This window comes from Myripristis murdjan, chromosome 3 (assembly GCF_902150065.1).
Source record: "Myripristis murdjan chromosome 3, fMyrMur1.1, whole genome shotgun sequence".
Lineage (NCBI taxonomy): Eukaryota > Metazoa > Chordata > Actinopteri > Holocentriformes > Holocentridae > Myripristis > Myripristis murdjan.
In genome coordinates, this window is record NC_043982.1 from 34,703,570 (window position 1) to 34,725,033 (window position 21,464).

The window sequence follows — 21,464 nt, forward strand, 5'->3', positions numbered from 1 at the left end:
ATTGAGAAAATTCCCCAAAAACGAAACAAAACAAACAAAAAATTCAACTGACCTTGTCCTCGGTGTATTGTTTCCCTTGTGAAATAATGTGGGTGTCATATCTTCCACCTAGAAATGACTGAGTAACAATTTCTTATCCATCCTTGTTATATTTGTGTGTTCCCTGTATGATTACTCAGAGGTGTAACTCAAAAGTGTTTTTCATCTGCAGTAGCACTCCTGTAAGAGTAACCCATTTAGGCCAAAAAAAAAAAAAAAAACAGATCCCAGTCAACCATCAGATCCTGAGTAGAAGCATGACAGGTGAAGTGCTGAACTGATTTATTAATGCAACATCTGTGCTCTTACACTTTCATTTTGCTCTCTGATGGTGTAAAATGGCAGGATGGGAGGGAGCCTATAGTTGGAGAAAACCATCCTGTAGGTGAACTAATAGTTTTCAAGGTCTGATGTGTCTTGTTCATGTGTGCTTGAGGAAGAAGCCCTACCTGCGTACACACTGTGCTGTAGTTAAACGCCTGCCTTGTGAAACGCTGCACTGTGCGGTAAAAGATAGCCCAGACAAGTCTCATCAGATCTGGTTTATGATGTTCTCAGATTGGCGGATAGTATCCCAGGTATTTTCTCCAGGTAGTGGATTGTTATGTATACCTATTTGACTTAGGCCTATTCCATGCGTTTATAGGTCATTCATGTAGCTGTAGATTGATAGTTTTTACTTAAGGTGTTTAGTGTTTGACAATTTGTTTTCCAGGTTATTCTTCGATGAGGTAGAAAGTTATACTGCATCTATTTGTTTTATTCCAGGTGTTTATACCAGGTTGTTCATACAGTAGTAGATGTTTATACTCCAGGGGTTTGTTCTATGTAGATAGTTTTTACTTCAGGTGTTTATTCAAGGTGTTTGATAATTTGTATTCCAGGTAACTTTGTCTCTGAAGCAGAGCGCTATACTATATCTATTTGTTTTATTCCAGGTGTTTATGCTAGGTCATTCATAAAGTGGATAAATGCTCCAGGGGTTGTGTAGACAGTTTTTACTTCAGGTGTTTATTCAAAGTGTATGGCAATTTGAATTCCAGGTACTTTTTCCTGGAAGTACAGGGGAATATATTTGTTTTATTACAGGTGTGTCTGCTGGATAGTAGATAGGTAGGTAAATGCTGAATTTGGAAGCACGTTTGTGTCTTTAGTCGTTGTTGTTTGTATCTTAAACTAAACCCGGCGTGATGTCGGGCTTCCTGCCTTGTCCCAGGATTTCTCCAACGTCTCCCAAGTAAACGCCACTCGGAAGTCCCGCCTTCTCTCACCGCCGATTGGTTAAAAAGTAAAATCAATCGCACACTTTATTATTTCGATTGGCTCTGCCGGTTGCCAATCATCAAAGTAGGACTAGTTTGCGGTTAGGCGTCAGGTGAAACTCAGCCAGTGCGGGGGGCACAAATAAAACTTATTTAGTGTGAATGTGAACTTTTTTCCTCGAGCTCTTGCACAGTTTATGAAGGTTTTCGTCGTACGGGAGCTTCGGCATCACGAAACGAGACGGTTACAATGAAGAGCCTCAAGTATCGGCTGAAAAAGCACGAAGTTACCATCACAGTAAGTTGAATTGTGTTGTCTGTTCTCTGTGGTCGGGAGTTGTTGTGTGAATTACCATGTATTGTAGCCAGCCGTTGAGCTATGGCGCTAAACAGTGCTAATGTCAGCTCATGATTTGATTTTTTTTTTCATTACGTCGGTAACCCTGACCTCTGCGGTGAAAAACCACATTAACCGACGTGCTATGGTCAGTTTGAAACTTAACTTTCAGTATCAGTGGAGGCACCTGCCACCCGTGTGAAAACGGTCAGATAATGTCATGTAATGTAACGTTGCGTCCTAACCACTTAACACACATTCAGTTTTCACGGCCCTGGCCTGAAAATGTAGGGCAAGTTTTTGTGGACTTTGTTGTTCATTGAGACTCCCAGCAGAGAGCCATCAAGCATGTTCCGCCAAAAAAAAAAAAAAAAAAAAAAAAAAATCAATCAGTGCAACTAAGTGCCAGTTCCTCTTGTTATCATCTGGGACACTTGGCCAAAAAAAAAAAAAAAAAAAAAAAAAAAAAAAACTAGATATATTCATCTGTGAACTGGTAATAACCATGCGGCCTCAGCAGTTGGTCTGTCTTCATGTTTTGACTTGCCAAGCTTTAAAGACATGGCCCGCCACAAGCAGAGATGTAACTTGGCCTCTGTTCACTTCAAAGTCCTATGCAAATGCCCTTTCAAAAAGGCACTGTTATTATACTGCAACGAAATTTGGACGGGAACTGTACTAATAACACGTTGAACATGATTAACATCGTTTTTTTGTTTTAGCTGTATAAAACATACAGGGAGTATCAACATTTTGCACACATTTGTTTTAGCTGTTTTGGATGACACAGAGGCTACTTTGTTGGATACAACTGTACAGTCTAATACAACTGCTCTGCCATAAAGTTTACTTTTATGATACCTATAAATCTCAGGTTTGCTTTTTGTCACAGTAATAGGGGTGTTCAGTCAATTCTATGCTTGGCATTGAGCTCATAGTTAGTGGTACTGTTGTACTGCACTGCATTTCATTGAGAGGTGTTTCTACTGTTCTGTCCCCCTCATGTATATAAATAGAGAGGACAAAAAAATTGGAAACAATATAATGTTGTCCATTACAAGACCTCTGCTAACTACAACCTCAGTAATAAACACATAATTAAATTTACACATTCTCCCCAATGTCAACAAAAACTGAACATTACAAACTTTCTTGAAAGGTAGAATTTATGGCAGAGCTGTTGCATTGAACTGCTTTAGATGCCATTTATAACCTTCAAAACACCTCCCTCTGCCTTAGGGCCCTAAACAAACTTAACCATACCTGTAGTAGTGAGAGAACTAGTCCAGATCATATGACGTTTGGGAGGCCAGAACATGATTCCCACAAGAATTTTGATGTGTAAGGAATAGAGTGGGGGAGGCTATGTTTTAAGACACATAAAGTACCTGACACATAAACTTGGGTAACAAGTATTATTATAATCTTTGTCTGGAGGTTTTAAGTATTGGGGTCAAATTAATCCTAACTGGTAAAAAAATGTTAGAAAATTTGAAGGTAACAGGAGGGTTAAGAGCTACAGACAAGTTCCTGTAGGCATGATGCAGTGATTTTTTTTTTTTTTTTTTCATTAGGATAAGTCTGCATGTGTTGACAGCAATAGTATTGATTGACTTCATTGAATCATAATGCACACAGTATTATTTGACCTGTAATGGAGGGTAACCCACATAACCTAGGATAAACTTGTCTTGGGCTTAGTTTAGAATTAATTCTTCCTAAACCAGCTTATGGGCTATGAACCTCGCTAATAGACAGTCATTGCAATTCTGCACAGTTCAACATGCAGAGAGGGTTTTGGCATTGAGCTCTGTTTTCAGATCCCAGCAATTACCATGAGAAAGGCACAAAGCCAGAAGGAGCTGTCTGTCTGTTGGGTTAAGTCTCTGGCCCACTCTAGCAGAGAGAAAAGGCTCTCAGGAATAAAATGGTTATTGTGTTTGCGCAGACACTCCTCATGCCTTCAATCAGAAACTCACATTGTTTAAAATTCTCAGCCTGTTTTTGCTTTTTTTCTTTTATTTTGCCCCACAGCTGTGTGGAGAAATTTGTTTATAACTTTTAGATAGTTTCTGAAAAGCCTCGAGGTAAGCTCTGTTGAGGAAACAAACATGTGACATTACCCAGGTCTGAATGGTGACTTCTCGACAGTCCCATTACATTCCATTATGTGGGCACATGCCAAAGACCTAGTTACCAGCTCTGAGATGGCTACAACATTGCAGAATGCAAGTAGTCTAAGCAATAAAACTTGGAGGGCTTCAACTAATCTGCTGATTATTTCTGTGATTAATCAGTGAATCATTTTGACTATAAAATGTTTTGTTTTTTTTTAAATGCCTATTACAAGTTCCCATGCCCCATCATGATGTCTTCAGATTGCTTCCTTACTCTGACCAGCAGCCAATAAACCCCAAAGTTTTTATTTTAGAACAGCGTAAATGGAGAACAGCAAGTAATTCTGAGAATTTGTGAAACTGTAACAATAAATGTTTGTTATTTTTTACTTGATAATTGATTTATTTTCTGTCCATTGACTAATCAATTAATCGACTAATCATTTCAGCCCCACTTGAATTACAGACAGTACCTCTACCTGTTCATTTGAAAGCAACCGGAAGTCTGGGTCAGGGAACATGTAAGTTAATGGGGTGTTAGGCTGACAGCGTCTAGTCAAATGGTAGCCTACATTTTTTAGATGAGAGGACACATTGTTCATCGGTGCATTTTACCTGGCTGGGTGTTGTGTTGAAGTCCTCCCTCTTGTTATGATGGCTAATAATTAATAAATAAGGTAAGACATCTACATTGTCCACGAAGACAAAGGGAAAGGTGAGGGGGAGTTCAATCGAAACTTTTGGAATGTGAACAAAACTGAAATCTATCCCAGTCACTTGAGGATATCTCCTTCCTCTCCTTGCGTAATGAATTTTTCTCCACATTCTTTGCCCCTCCTCCCCCACCCCTTAAGCAGGAAGTGAGGGGTTTAATTTTGATCTATGAAACAAAGTTTTCTTTTCTGGAAACCTTGACAGACATTGTCTTAATGGTATTTTTATGTATTTTATTGTCCTCTAATGTTCCTCCTCCCGCAGGTTTCCTTAGTAATGAGTGGTGAGATGCATTCCTCTGTTTCAACAACCATGCTACCGAGTTATTCTATAGCTAGTATCTGGGGAACATGCTAAAAGCTCTAAGAACAAAATTCGAAAAGGGAAGGCATTCTTTTAATACCAGCCATAGATCAAACACAGGGCGAGGTCTGGTAGTTTGGCTGATGCAGCAGGCAGTGCTCCAGTTCCTCCTACCTTATGTGCAGAAAATCATTTGCTGTCAACACTGGTTCATTGCAAGCCTCCCCATGACATGGGTTGTTATAACTGTAATGTACCCGCACCTAGTGGAAAAAGCATACAAGAATAGGTCAAAGCTGAATATTCAGTGACACTCAGATGTTTTTGTTTTTATGACTTAACCAAAGTAATGTCATTTTTCTGAATTTTTTTTTCAAGCTCTGAGGGCTCAGCTCTCAAGAGTTTTAGTTATATTCCGCTTACTTGAACACAAACAGGATGTTGTATCATGTATTTCTGAGCAGTATTGATTCCCTGTGTCTAGGTGCATGGCAGTCTATTGCTGTGTATTTTGGACTGTCAAATATTATCAAATCAAATGGACCTACCAGACCAAAAGAGTAACATTTCTTCACTGTGTGTGGGTATGCTTTCTTGTGTTACATTTTCAGCTCTTGTGGGGGTTATGTCAGGGTGAGGATATGGGTTTTGAATTGATATTAGAACTTGGATAAAGTTTATGTTGGGATAAGGATTGAGGTTGGGCATGTTGTTGAGAGGAATAATCAAGGTGTTACCTTGATTATTGAAACAGCATATTTCAAGCAATGTATGTGTGCTTGTGTTTGTGTGGTATAGAGAATAGGAGGTTGAGTTGATGATTTAGCTGTTCCAAGTTATTCACTGCCATCTCAAATGTGCTGCAGGCATAATAATCATCAAAAACATGCATTATTGCTGAACACCCACAGCCCAGAAACAACTTTTAATGCCAGATCACTTGAACTATCACTGTGCCAAACTAGAATTATTGGATTTCTTAAGTATAATAATAATAATAATAACAATGATGATAATGTAAGTATTTATTGATTCCAGAAGGGAAATAAAATTTTGCTTGCCACCCTCCAGGGAGGTCAGAGTGCAGCTTAGCATTCCTGGAAAACAGCAGCCCAAATTCCCTGAACAGCACCCTTGGAGCAGATAGGGGTGTAGTGCCTTCCTCATGGTCGATGCTTTGAATCTGAGTTCACCTGAAGGATGATGTGTGTAATTACTAACTCGTCCTGCCACAACCCTACTGCCATATTGGTGGTGAGGAAGAAAATGCATAGTAAAGTGTTAATAGGAGTTTTACAATTTTGTTTAGCATTTTGGTCTGTCCTTTGATCAGTGTTTTACAATTGATGTCAGTGTTAACTACACAACTGTGCTTTTGAATCTAGTGTGTGAGCTGTTTTTGATTGTCAGGCAGAATTATGCTCTCATGGGAACTCATGTGGAAGTCATGACTTGGCTTTCAGCAACTCTGTGTTTCAGCCAAGAGGGGATTGCTGATCAGATGTTAGCAGAAGATAAAAGGCCACATGATCCGTTGAATCCCAATTGAAGGCTTTGCTGGAGTCTGCTCTGTATTTAATGCAGGGTTAGATTTTGTCTGCAGCTAAATATACAGCTAAATATGCAGGAAATAGTCTAGGACTTTATTTGTCTTATCCAGCTATCTATTTATGACCTAGTACTTCCCACAGAGTAGATAATCTGAATAGATTTTGGAGAACCTTACTGTCTAAATTTGTATATTCAGGAAGAAAATAGACTTTATTGAACCGTTCATCTCTTGAAACAACTGTAAATCCTTAATGCTGAATCCAAGCGTAAGAGTTCATATTAATATCACCCATGTGTTATGTAAAGACAAGTATATTGACAGTGATTTTTTTTTCTCATTAAGCCATTTATTTGCTTCCTTACTGACACGGTGTCACTGTTTATATTCATATCATAGTGATCATGGTGGGACGTAAAGCAGCTCAGGTTTCTTGTTATCATGCAGAGCATAATGTATTGCAGCAAAAAACACCTAATATTAATTAACCTACTGGCATGGTGTGGTCCTCTTTTGCTATTATGAGGGTTGCCAATATGTTGCTACAGTATTCCCTTTTAGTGCTTGTAATGAACCTTAATTATAAGGGTCTTGTTGCTGAATGTGGCAATTTTAGTGAATGGCAACTCACAGAGAAAGGTTTTTATCCTCACAAATCAGTATTATGAATGCTACTCTGTTATGCTACCTCAAGAGGTTACATGTTCCAGCTCACGTGCTGCATTCATGTGGAGGAAATATATCGGGGGATAACAGCAATATTAACTAGCTGCTAGGCCTGTAATCTCTCCAGCTCATGTAGTTTTTGCAAGATCGGACTTCATTTACATTGAATGCAGTTACAGTTGGAGGGAATTTCAAGCATGATTCTAATATTAGGCAGAATATCTTTCAGTTTGGCCGAAATAGTACTTCCAAGCTCAGTGAGAGGCCTGCCACTGTGAAAGGGGTGAATCACGGGGAAAGCTTACATTAAGCTTTTTGTTGGATTTCCTATGTAGATAGCCCTTCGTTCAACCCTTGAATGTAACAGAACACAAAGCAGCCTATTTGACACAACCTCTGTGAGTCATGCTCGGTGAATAAGGGCTGCAGGGCTATAATTTCATTCTGAACCTGATGTTAGTGTGGGTATTATAGGTGTTGCTGTGCAGCCATCAGTCCTCACCCACACATCACTCAAGTTTTATCAGACCCACCCTTCCTCCTTCCTCTCATCTTCTGCTCACAGTGAAACATTGTCTTCCTTTGTTAAGGATTTCTTTTTCCTTTTGGTTGTTTATGTTTTAAGAACCTAACATTTTTGTGGACTAAGAGCTCTTGCTCATTTTTAATGGAAGTTTGCAGTTTGCCTGGACTTTTTCCCAGCTTCTTTTTGTTCCTGATCACGCCCTGTCTTTCTTCTCTCTTCTCCCCAGTGGGCATGCGCTCTATGGATGAAATATTAGAGCCTCCCTCGCCCCTTCAAGTGGTGTTGTTTTACAAAATATAGAACAGGGCTGGAAGGTGTTGATGATGGCTTGATTGAGTAGAGAGGCAGATGGAGTTGAAAGGCATTGTTGGGAGGCGGAAACATCTCTTATTTCGAGGTTTCGAGGTTTGGGACACATAAGATGGGGTTTGGGGAGGGGGCGTAACAGCTCCAAGTCCTGACAATTATCTCTGTCTGATGTTTCAGTTGGGTCTCTTTGTTTACTGATAAGATTCTCATCTTTTAGCAATATCCTAGAAATATGAAACACAAATTACAGGAGGGGTACATTTGTTTGCACAAGCTCTGTTCAGATATCTGGTGCTAAAGTAGAACCATCATATTGCCATGTAGTGGTATTAGGACGCTTACCATGAGGTTGGAAATTACTGCCATTGAGGTTTTCGAGTTTTATTAGTTTTCTTTTTTCTCTCCTTATGAAATTCCTTATAAAATCAATTGTTTTTTCTATCTTCTCACTATTTACACAATGTGCTTGGGCTCAGCTACAAAATTATGGGCCACTATTGCGCTTTGCAGAGGCAATTAATGGTCTTAGTGTCATCGAAATTGTGGAAATAGTTTGATTCTGCTAGGATACGCTGGTTTAAATAGGCTTGAATGTTTTCCCAGGATTCTTGTAAGAAACCTGTTTTTAAGCAATGTACAAATTCTTTAACATCTCATATCTCCGTGAGTAGATGTAATTGCACTGTAGGGTTGTGGTTAAAAGTGAGAATTGTCCTTTTTTAAACCAGCAGTTGAGATATTCTGCCAGTGCAGGTCTGACTTGAGCCATGCAGTAACTGCCTTAGCAGAGAATACACGGTGCCTCATTTGAGACGGACTGCTTTCACAGTTTCACAGAAATGAAAATGTCATGTGAATATAATGCCTGCTGAAGCTGAACCAGTATTGCCAGGACTGAGATGGACGAGGGAGATATTGTGTTTTGTTATGAAAGCTACAGGATATGAGAAAAGATCTGTTCACTGAACATAAAGATGGTGTGGATTTTTATATAAACATTGCCACAGTGTGTGAGCTTCTATGTTTTTGCAGCTGTGGTGTGTTTTAGCTCAATAACGCCTGAACAATCTTTCTCTAGTGGTTGTGAAGCCTTTAAGGCTCTGAGTATCCACCACATGTTATCAAGTTGAACTCACCTTAAGAAAAAATTGGTGAACTTGCACACCCAGCAGGCGTTCCTATCCCACTGTTTCTCGAGGTGAAAAAATTGTGGAATTTACGAAATGTGCTGTTCCTCCCTCCCTCATGTCAGGGTATTTGTGCTTCTCAGTTTGTGAGTTACTGTGTCGTGCATTTTACATTTGAGTTAAGCCTTGGCTTACTACAAGACTGTACTGTGAATAGCTCCTGTGGTGGAAAAATGGTTTAAGTGATTGGTCTATTTCCAGTTGCAATGGGAAAATGCCCATGATTTGTGCTGAGACAAATATGAGGCATCACATGCAAGAAGACCAGGGATCACACAGTTGAATTACATTCAAATATTTTTTTATTCATCATGAAGAGATGACTGTAAATATAACTACAAAATGATGTTCTGTCATTTCTTGTGTCATGAATCAGAAGCTGGCTAGCTCTGTAGCTGTATTGTTTCAGTGTCTGTTACATTTGAGATCAGTGACAACACAGTGCAACAATGATGATGCCAAAAATGTATGCGGCCTGTGGATGTAAGTTTTACTCCAGACCTGAATGAGCTCTTAGCTCCTGCCCCACCTATCTTTCCCCTACATCCCCACTATAGTCTCCTATATTCAACTTCAGCAGAATTATGTTGTTATAATTCTTATAATTCTTACAGTGTAAGAAAATAAACGACATAGTAAAGAAAAAAAATAGGGGTGGGAACGTGTACAAAAAATTCTAAACGTGTACACGCGCCATATAATTGCGTGTACACATGTACACGTGTCTTCAGTGTTGGTGGATTTTGACCGATATAGAACCGCTAGAGGGCACTGTCACCATTCACATAACACAGTCGCAACCGCAATTAAGTTGTTAACTGCTTCGCTTCGTGGCTTGTAACAATGTCTGGATATGAAATCCTTAATGCTAACTTGCTGTTGTCGTCCTCCACTCGCACTGACGCTGGGCTCTGTCCCCAGGCTATTCGGGTGTTTCCACCGCAGGTGGTTTACCATTGAGCCTGTGCTGCTACCCTTAAAAACTAAGGCGGCTTTCACATAGCACACGGTTTGGGCCGCGCTCTGCGCTGGGTTAGGGTTAGTTAAGTTAAAAATTTTCAGCTTGGGCACAGCGTGCGCAGGCAGCGCCGCCAGCCTCGTGCTTGCGCTCAGCTCGGCACAGACCGGTGATCGTGATCACATACACAATGAATGGCTGCGCCGGCCGAGGTCTGCACCATGCACGCGCTATGTGAAAGCAGCTTAATTCAGCTTGACACAGTGTACATTTGACAGTGCTTCCACTTACGTTTCTTTGAAACAACTGCCAAACAGTGCTTCTATTTTTGGTGGATGCCATCGCACTCGTGAGTGAACTTAAAATCAAGTAATGAAAAAAACAACGTGTACACGATTAGTGTTTTTTTCTAAATGTTTATGATTGGCTAACCGTGTACACGTTTACAAGTCCCACCTCTAGTGTTTAAACAGTATTAATGTGCTTTATAGTTAAATCTTTGATACGTACATTCTTGACAGACGGTCATATGCGTGGCACAATATGTAAAAATAAAACTCTTGACAGGGGATGGAGGGAGGCCAAAGAACAAAGAAAAACAACATTGAGGTGCATAGGGGTGCATAGAGGTCAATGGAAGAACTTAAATTAATGTTTCTCCTGACATCACTATGCCTTAAAAGTCCAAAGGTTCTATTTTTTTACCATGTATGCTGCTCCCTTTACAATTGGAGTTAAAATGTCTAGTTTGATGTAGCCTTTACTGTTGGATTTTAGAGAATTTGAGAGCCATTTTGTCTTTAAGCACATCAGAATCCATCTTGGCCCTCTGCCCCATGACCGCCTCAGGGAAACTTTTGAAAAGCCCTGGTTCTTTGGACCCCTTTGTACTATCAACAAAATGACCGTATTCTATTTACTGATGTTAAGCCATGTCTCACCCTGCGATGGACTGGCGACCTGTCCAGGGTGTTTCCTTGCCTTTGCCCTATGAGCGCTGGGATAGGCTCCAGCACCCCCCCCCCCCCCCCCCCCCCCGCGACCCTAGTGAGGATAAGCGGTTTAGAAGATGAATGAATGAATGAAGCCATGTCTCCTAAATGCTTGGGAAATAATTGATAAATTATCTCTCAGAACAGGAGTTTGGAGGGTGGGCAGTTTTTGTCTGGGACATCGGCTGTGCTAAAGAGAGATGACTAAAGCATCAGTCTCGGTAAATGGAATACTAATTTCAACAGAGATCTTAATTTCAATGATTTCAGCCAAGGAAACCGGCATAGACAGAACTAAACATAAAAAAGCTTTCATATACCACCATATTTTTTGTTCTTGCTCTTTTTTAATAACTACATATTATGCAGGACATGAAGGTTGTATTCAATAGTAAAAAAAAAAAAAAATCAGTAAGAATTGCAAGGCAGTCTTGTGAAGGTAGAATTAACAAGGCAAAGTGGAAATCTTAAGAGGTCGTGCAAGCTCCATGTGTACTGTGAAGTACAATGCTAGTAGAAGGGTTTCTTTTTTATGCAAATAAGTCTTTGTTTGTAAGAATCTGCTGAATTAATTGATTCAGCAAGCAGTAATTCACTGCATGTTTTCTCAAATCTTACTCTACATTTATTATCCTTGTGGACTCCAAGGTGAACATTGATGTCCCTGTTTACTTGGCCAAACTCAAGACATTATTGCAGACCAATATAGAATGTTTTTGATTATGTAATATATAATGCAGACTTATTTACCCAGAAACGCAATTAGTATGTGTTCACATAACATCTTACAAACTTTTCAGTGTACTCAGTAAATTATTGAAATTGATGTGAATGGCACAGCTGCAGAGCAAGTAAACATTTGAAGGGGTTCCTGTTCTGTTTCTGCTCAAACAACATGACTAAAGGGCAAAAGTCAACTTTCAAAGTCTGAATAAATATAATAAGGGAATAATAAATCAGTAATGTATGACATCCATTGCTTTTAGTTTACAAAATCCCTACAGCTAGCTGAAGGTGGCCAGATGTGCCTTCTGTATGTGAGAAATATGCAGAATTGTTCACAAATTGTTCAAACCTCATCCAAAGGGGGTACTTTGATTAAATCGCACACAACTGTCTTTGTGCAGTTAAGAGAGGACACAAATTTTGTGCACACCAAACTATTTTCACACTCGGGGATTCAGGAGCACAGATGGTGACATTCTGGGGATGCAGTTGTTTTCACACAACTCCATAAAAGGTGCTCAGGGCATTCTGAAGCCCTTTCTCCACTCCCCTTCACCTTAGGATCCTGCTACCCATCTTTGCTCTGTATCCTCACCAAAATAATGCTGGTTTGCTGGAGTTGAAACAATTTCAAACATCATCTTCATAAATAGATTTCCACAAAGTAGTGCATGAAGCATGGCATTTTCATATTTCAACCTTTAAACTCTGCTTTTTGCTTAAAGAAATTAACGAATAAGTCCATGAATCATAACGTTTAAACACGAATCACATAACTGTGGACTAAGGTTAAACAGTTTTCAACACCATTCATGTGCAAATAGTTCATTATTTGCTTGATATGTGAAGGCAGTATGAGCAAGTATGGCTGAACAAAGCCAGCAAGTATTTGAAGGGACACTGTTGCAGAAATAAACTGTGGCTTCCTTAAATCTGCAGTTTTTCTACTTAAATATTAATTTGTTTCTGTATGCATTTCAATCTATAAAACTTGACACACATCTACTTCAGTATAGGATTTAAACTCAGATAAGATGACCAGAAGTTTGTTTTAGCCGTAAGGTTGTTGTTTTGGTGATAGAGTTGGTGGTAGCGTGACGATTTGTGTTTTTAGGATTAATGTCTGGCTCCATGGGGATAGCCATGAGGTCATCTCAGCAGTGCTACCCGTCTGCTTTCCCATGCTGCACCAGCTAGCACCCGTATGGAGCAGACGGCTCACCCTGTGGAACAGCCATCAGGGAGGACCAGTTTGTGGGGGGCATAATACTCAACATGTGTGTCTGTGTGTGTGCATGTGGGATTGTGCTTTCTTATGTGTGTTAGTGAAGGGATTACCAGCTATCTCTGGGGAGGCTGGCATGTCAAAGGGGGGCAGGGGCTTATTGACTGAGTTTGGGTGGGCCCTGGCTGACCTCAGCAACACAGTCAGCCGTGATGAGCAACAGGAACCCACGTAAATACGATTCTGCTGATGAAGGACATATCTCAGCCTTATCAAGCTGGACTGCATGTCTCTTTCTCTCTCTCTCTCTCTCTCTCTCTCTCTCTCTCTCTCTCTCTCTCTCTCTCTCTCTCTCTGTCTGTCTGTCTGTGTGAAGACTGGTAAAATGTCTCTGCTTTTACTGAAAACTGAAGTTGTAAGAACTGTTTTTGGTTTTATAACTTTTACAAAGACACATTGCCCTCCATTGGATGGATGGTAGACAGGAGGAGAGAAAATGGAGATTTTTTTTTTTTTTTTTTTTTTTTTTTTTTTATCATCAACACCAGTGCTGGTCTTTACCAGTATTCTATGAGCTGCAGTTTTTCAGTGTGAAACTGAATTTGACTTAAATAGTGTGTGAGTTTCTCAGCATACATTACTTGAACAGTTTCTTAAGGATTGTCTAGTGTACAAATTTACAAATTCTTATCAGCCAAATACTGGCAAAAAATATCTTAATAAGTAATGGGGCACAATAACATCCATGTACTTAGGAAAAGCAGCAGACTGTCCTACAGCCATATAATGCCTCTTAAGCACTGGCCATGAAATGCCATTTAACCACCAGATTCTGTTGTACCATTTCAAGTTTTTTTCTGTACCACTGATAGATGTGATGCGTTTAGACTAAATTGCTTTTAGGGCTATTTGAGAAAGAACAAACACTATTCTCACTGGTCACCCATCCATCATCTTACAGAGAAGCGTATCTAAACTGAGGGGAATTACCTTTTCCGTGATGTCCCCATTCACATAGTGAAAGCGGTAAGTAGAAGCTTTGTGAAGGGTAACAGCCACATAAAACAGGTCATGGCTGTATCTGCCACCAGTTGTCAGCACAAATTGAACACTTGGTGGAACAGTGATCAATCTTGGACAACCTTGGCCAATTATGGCGACTTGCTCTAGTGTAATTCCTGGGTGTGTAATGTGACTTTTTTTTTCAATGCTTTCCCTGTTGAAAAGCAAGTGATATAAAATCATACATGCTTGAGAAGTGAAGTGTCAAATTTTATAAAACTTATGCTGATGTTTACACATCTAAAGACAGGTACAAATTTAGATACATTGCATTAAATGTTGAATTGCATTTTGGGTAGCCATGCTAAGTCCCACTGCTCTTGGTTCTTCAACTTTTGTGATTCCAGTTTACCATTTCTTTGAAATTTTCGTGCTGTATGACCAATTAATGAGATTTTTTTTTTCTTTTTTCTCAAAATTTAGCCTGACCCATACCTCCTTTGCCCTGGTTAGAGTCTGTTTGATTTCATCTGTTTTTAGATTTTCAGCAATTTATACAAGCCAAAATATACCAAAAAAAGTACAAAATATAAATATACCATATATAATTGGGAATTGACTTCAATTTTGCTGGAAATGTGATCTGTAGTAATTAAAATCTCTGTGAAGATATATTTAATAAAGATCCATGCAAAACCCACACAGGAATTAACCACATCAATTTCAAACTATTTATCCATTGTGAGTATCAGGAATATGGCTTTTAGAGGGTGCTTTATAATACTGGAAGCCGTCTGTGTGCTACCATGATACATTTACTGATGATGATGGTAGCAGAGGCATTTTGTTAGCCAGTGCTTGGGAGACATGCATATTAAACTATGTCATCCAGCCAGAGACGGCTAGAATAATAACTACTGTAAGACAAATTATTGCTATACTTCTGACACACCAGAAAACAGCAAGAAAAGTCTCCTGTCAAAAGGAGGTCCATTTAGACCAATAGCATTGGTAAAATTGCTCCCAAAGGCCAGTGGTTTCTGTCATGGACACCGTGCCCTATAGCCTACAGTTTTTCACTCTAGCCATCTAATCAGGGACTGATTGAGACTCAGCACACTAGGGGTATCTAACCACTTGGTAGGATAAAAAACAGCATGCTGCTGGGTCACAAGGACCAAGGCTGAAAGTCGCTACTAAAGATTATAAAATCTGCCAGTACACTGCCCTTAGCTGGGGTCAAGTCAGTCAGAATAAGATACCATGGAAGAACCCTACTTTGACAGAGTCAGGGGAGAGAGCCTTTTAGGAACAACTGTGCCTCTGATGTACAGACATCCTTCCAGGTGGTCTGCTGTAGTCTAGTGTTTGAGAATGTTGGTATATTTTTGGCAGCCTGTGCATTTTGCATAGGCCTGTATGGCAAATGTGTTCTAAGAAAAGGATATTCAGCAAAAAACAGCAACCTTTATTTATTATTATTTATTTTCCAAAACAATTGCTACATTCACTTTTGTACTTAATCCTACTCAACACCATGCTAAAACATGATTTCTTTTCTCAATTTTTATTATTATTATTATTTTTTAAAGCAAACATTTAAAACATTCATGTTGGCTACAGTATGAAATCTGTCTGTTTTGGTGAACCTGTGACCATCCCTCTAGCACCACCAGCAAGTCAATCATTCAATATATTTGGTAGATCACCATGAAATTTGGTGACAACATTCATGTTGGCCAGATGATGAAATCTGGCGTTTTTGGTGACTCCACATCCTTTCCTTGATAGCTCCACCACCTAGTGAAATGTTTAATCTTGTGTAGGTCATGCATTATCTGGTGGATGCCATTAAATTAGGTGACAACATTCATGCTAGGTGGCATGTTAGGAATGAAATCTGTCCATGTTGGTGACCCTATGACCGTCCCACTAGCACCACCAGCAGTTAAAATTGTTGTTCAAATTGAATAGTAACATCTCAAAAAGTTTTCCACTGCCATGATATTTGGTGACAGCATGTTACCTAGGGGATTAAACCTGGCAGTTTGGGTGACTTCATGACCTTTCCTCTAGCATCACCAACAGGCCAAAATGTAACAGTGGTTATGCTTGTAGTGTTGGCTGTAGGAGTTGAAATTTTGTGACAGCACTCATGTTGGGTAAAGAATGAAATCTGTCCATTTTGGTGACCCTATGACCTTCCCTCTAGCACTGCCAAGAGGTCAAATCGTTAAAATTGCACACTGATGTCTCAAAATATTTTAGCATTGTCATGAGATCTGGGGCCAACACTGATGGTGTGGAAGATAAAAGTTAGGAATTTGGTGACCCAGTGACCTTAGCTCTAACACCAGCAGCAGGTCCAGCAAGACATTTGCATAAGAAATAATGTGTTTGTTTTTTATCAGCGATGACACTGGTCTTTTAAGGCTGGCTGATAAGAAAACACACATGGCACACAACTTGACTGGAGGGCTCTCTTTGCTGATGTGGATGAAGGACAGTGACAACATCTGCAATCTATTGCCACACACACCCCAGTGTTGCTATTACCTAAAAGTTTTTAAAATTGTGGCTTATCTGTTAGTGCCTCTGGGCTGGTAATAAATCTGCAATTACAGTGTATTGTCTGTTGTTTTTGAAAGACTTTCCAGAACATCTGTTTAGTCAGACTTTGGTCATAGGCAAAGACGGGGTGGAGCATTTAGCTTGTGTAAGGGACAAGTTATTACCTGCTCTGCATGTTACTCCACTGGAATGTGGCCTTCTTTTGTTCCCGATCATTATAGCAGCTCATCTGTGTCACTCATTCAAATATCAAATGAACTGTCATCTTGACATGACAGGCATGGTAAATGTGATTGTATGCAAAATTTGCTGCTGGATGCTTGATGGAATGCTGTGTATTGCATAACACTTTTGTACCCTCTGATAGTCAAGCGTAGTTACAGGGAATGAAATGATGTAGGTGATATCATTGAATTGCTTTCGTTTAAGACAGCGGTTAGGATTGTGGGTAAAAAATGGTTTCCAGTGTATGCATGGTCCTGAAGTCAAGACCATTTGACAGTCTCAAATTGCATTCTTTGCCCTTTTGCAGTCTGTGTGTGATGACTTGCATGTACTGGCCAAACAAGCATCATCACAAGCATTTGTGCCCAAGTACCAGCATGCCCTGACGGTTTCTGCTTTCACCAAATATGGGTATGGAAGACAGACGACTCCTTTGCTGTGGTGTTTTCCCTAATAACGCTTTATGATCTTATAGTCTGAGATCAATCCTCACTTTCTCCAGTCTATAACACAGGTTGATCAATGTTACTCTGAAAAGCAGGTACCATTGTCACAAGGATTAGCAACAGTAGTGTAAACTCTACTCTTCCTGCCTTTCTCTTTTTAATTACTCAGGAGCACTCATATGTCCTATGACACTGCATATATTGTCATGGAAAATGTAGCCAGGGCATTGAAAACACAAATTGTAGTGTTCTGAAATGTTAGAAATAACAAAACCCTGTCATTGTTATCGAAGCCTCTGTGCATAGTGACCTTAATGGTTCCTTACTGGCAGATAGGAATTCAGCTTGTGGCTCCATGGCTGTCTGCCCTCTGTTTTTGGTCCCTCTATCACCATATCAGCAGGCCAGCTGGAATAATACCAGCCATACCAGTGCCCACCTACAGCCAAAACCAATAACCCTGCTTGTTTTTAATACTCCAACTGGGGAACATTGTTAGTTCAATGATGGCTATTAAAATGTGTGAGTGAGGCTGCTGTCATTACAGGCAAAGGTTGTTTTTCCAACCCCATACAAAAGCTACAGAGGAAGCAGAGAAACCTGAAATGCCTTCACAAAATTACCAGAATTTTTGCCCTAGATTTGTTATGAAATTGATTAGACATTTTAATTTAACACTTTATGAACTCGCACTGATTAGTTTCTTCCCCCCCCAAAACAGTCATGTATAGAACTAGTTGTACTTGTTGGCCTTTGTTTAAAAAAAATGGGGCAGGGTTAGAAAATGGTGGTGGTGGTGGTGGGGGTGGGGGTGGGGTGGGGGGGGGGGGGGGGGGGGGTGACATAATAATGAAATTATGCTTAGAAATATGACTTTGCTCTTCTCCAAAGTCATTTGTACAATTAACTTTTGAAAGTGAAGTAACAGTAGATTGAGATGAATTTTTATCAGTTTATTCATATCACTCTCACATCTTAATCTCTCCTCTCATAATATGTCAGTGTCATTATGAAACTTCCATATCCAACCCCCAGATGATTAAGCTAGAGGCATGCTTAATTTATAGAGATGACAGTTAATGTCTTGAAACTAGAAGCTCATCTTGATCTAAAGGCTTCTGCAATTCATTAATGTTATGGCATATTTGTAGGCTTCTCCTTTGTATGCTAATATTATATCATCTTAATGAACTTCATCAACTTATCATCATGACTCAGACTTGAGAAACATGCATAGCATTTACTGTTTCCTTTTACTGGTTACATTGTGTTTCTTGTGAGTCCTCTTTGAGCATATGTTTAAATTTAGTCTGTTTCTTGATAAAACAATTTACTTCTTTGAAAGAGTTCTTCAGTGATTTTGAAGAACTCATTGAATGTATTTAGATAAAATGGTTCAAGTCTATCGGGGTAAAGGCAGTAGAAGTCATTAAAGCATTAGCTTCACAAAGGTTTAACAGTAGATAATTGGATTCTTCAGATGGCTACTAATGATCTTTTATTCTTTCTTCTCTTGAAAGGAACCAATTCAGTAATTATGGTCCTTTCTTCTTCATAGTGTAGTTGGCAGGGGCAAAGGTCACAGGGGTGGGGTCGCAAGAAAGCTGATCCCCTCCCTGGTGGCAGCCATCGGAAGTAGAAGAAAATAGCAAGGAAAAGCTTTGCCCTCTGTGCCAAGGGTCATCTAAAAAAGTGTGACCCAGCAGCTGGCCAGACTACTTTCCATTTTGGTTCTATAAAGGATTTATGAGTGAGGATAACTTGAATGGCCAATAGGGAACTACCAAAGTTACAGTTTACCTTGAGGGGTTTGCCACAAATTCGCTAATGGATCCATACTCTACTCAAGTATCTTAAAACAAATCTGTAATAGGTCATTAGCCATCTGTTGGGGTATTTGTGTCAACTGGACTAGTTACAGTTCTGACCTCATTCTCAGTGAGTTTAGCCTGTTTGAGAGATTCACATCAGAACTGAATACATGTGGAAGGGTTTGGAAATTACTTTAATACTAGAATTACATTTTATTTTTACATGTTTTTAATTACATTTTATTTTGGAGTTCATAAGGACACTTATTAAATCATTTGTAGTTTTGCTGTGAATCCTCTTAAAGCCATGCAGTAGTAAGCACAACTGTGGTTATTACTGAAGAATCAACAACACAAAGATGCAAGGAACTGTGTAAGGATGAAAGAGAGCCTAGATTGATGATATAGTCTCTTTTTTCCTCCCTTTGTTCTGGGTCCTGGATAGCACTGGGTAAAAGGGATTTGTAATTTTTCTGTTCACCACTGGGGGGCATGTCTGTCTGACTGTCTAAACTGGCCCCTTGCATACAGCTCTCAGCTCCATAAGAGCGGTGCCTTGTTATACAGCTATCCAGACATTTAGCCACTGCCTTGTTTGCATACCAAAGCAGGAGTTTCTCTTTATTCCTCTGGTTACCGGACCTGAAACATCAGTGGTGGCTTGGCCCACTCCAAAGGTGATGTGCATGTGAAATCATAGTTTTTACCTGTCCTATAATGATAGGACAGGAATCTGCAATCTCATTCTTTTCGTCACTACCCAGAGCTCATGACTATAACCCGTGAGGTGGAGGAGTTTGTTTGACTCTGTGACCCTGGGAGCAGTGCTGTCCAGAGCATATAATGCCTGTCAGGGTCACCCGAAACAGCGAGGTCTCTGATGAGGGGCCAGACAAAAAAAGAGATTGACAAAGTCCCCATGAATTGGCCCCATGGAAATACAGGCACAGGGGTATATACAGGGATGGTGGGATGGAGGGCAGGCCCAATTTAATCCAGCAGGCTGGATTCAGTTGTTTTCACTGTTTACTGTCATTTGGCAGCCAGCTTTTAGGTACATTATCGCCAACTTCTGGCTAGTAACATGTTACTACCAAGCACTAGTAAAAATGAGGGAAAATATATCAAGACAAGAAGAGAGTCACATAATCTATTCAGTGTTTTTTTTTCTTAATTGTATAATTTCATGTCTATTCAAATTCAAACGTCATCACCCATCCCTACTGAATCACAGAGCACTTGGCAGTATGCTCCTGTGTTGCTTATTTTAAAATTTCCTTGTTGGTTAACAGCTGTGACTCACGCATAATTACTAGAAATTTCTGTGGCACAGTCACTGGTATTTGAGCCGGTTCCTATTCCTCTTATCATCACTGCTGATGCAGCTCGAGTTTTGACCTGTCACTGCCAGGGGATGTTCCACCGATAAATCAGCTCATCACTGAGATAGTCAGATACCCCGCAACTATGTTTATGTTACAAACCAATACCTTGGAGGATGAATGGAAATTATAAACAGATGCATAATTGGCAACCCTGTTTTGGCCTATCCACAGGCCACAAGGTTTAGTTTTCATGTTGAGTGGTTAAAAGTGATATGGGTTGTCAGATGTCACAAGTTCACATCTCTTTGGCCGTCTTCTCATCTGTAATTTACTACTATGCTGCAGTACTTAATTGGTTTGGTTATGCTTACTGTTACCTAACTGTTAAACAAATCCTACTTTATAAATACACATATGGAGTTAGGTAGGTCAGTTTGTTTATTGGACAAAACACACCCACACACACACTCACACACATTAAAACTTGAATAAAACTAAGAAAAATAAATGCATTGGCAGGCATTGGTCAACGCTGACGTACATAAAACATCCTGTTGAAGTGTGTGTGTGTGTATGCGCGCGCTCGTGTGTGTATCTATATCTGTTTGTCTGTCTTTCTGTCTCTCTATCCATCCATCTATATATCTATCCATCCATCCATCCATCCATCCAACTTGCTGCTTTCCTGTCTTCAGACCTATTGCATTCTCACTTAGCATGAACACATCCAGGCTTCACAAATCCTTATTGAGCATTTTGGTGTTTTCAGTTCATTTAATGGACAAAATTAAAGGGTTAATCAGCTACAATAAGTAAATCAGATGTGAAAATGTCCTTCCTCTCTTTTTCGCAGGATTGCAATAACTTTCTCATCCCCAAATTTAAAGCATCAAACCAAAGGAGTTGCAAGCACCGCAAAAGGGTCTGTCTAGTTCAGTAGTCAGTACAGACAGTGTCTCTCAGTTCCTCTACCTCTACAGTTACCAAAGGTTGATGTTTCATGACATGCTGTAAGTCTCTTCACAGATGTCTCCTACGATCACTATCATCCCACCGCCATAACTTCATGAAGCAGTAGATAACTGCAGATTGGCATGGACACCACTATCACTTCACATACTGGCAAAGAGCTTTATGTTTTGGTCTTGACCTCCATTGGTTCACTGCTCTCAGA

At 39.8% G+C, this 21,464-nt stretch overlaps 1 protein-coding gene across 1 annotated transcript in view; it reads left to right on the top strand.

The window, feature by feature from the left end:
• Positions 1 to 1,392: 1,392 nt before the first annotated feature.
• Positions 1,393 to 21,464, top strand: part of uacab (uveal autoantigen with coiled-coil domains and ankyrin repeats b) — a 46,273-nt gene continuing 26,201 nt past the window's right edge. Inside the window, 1 exon segment of the mRNA XM_030045046.1 lies at positions 1,393 to 1,599. Within this exon segment, the coding sequence (XP_029900906.1) occupies positions 1,552 to 1,599 (48 nt within the window). The 5' untranslated portion in view covers positions 1,393 to 1,551.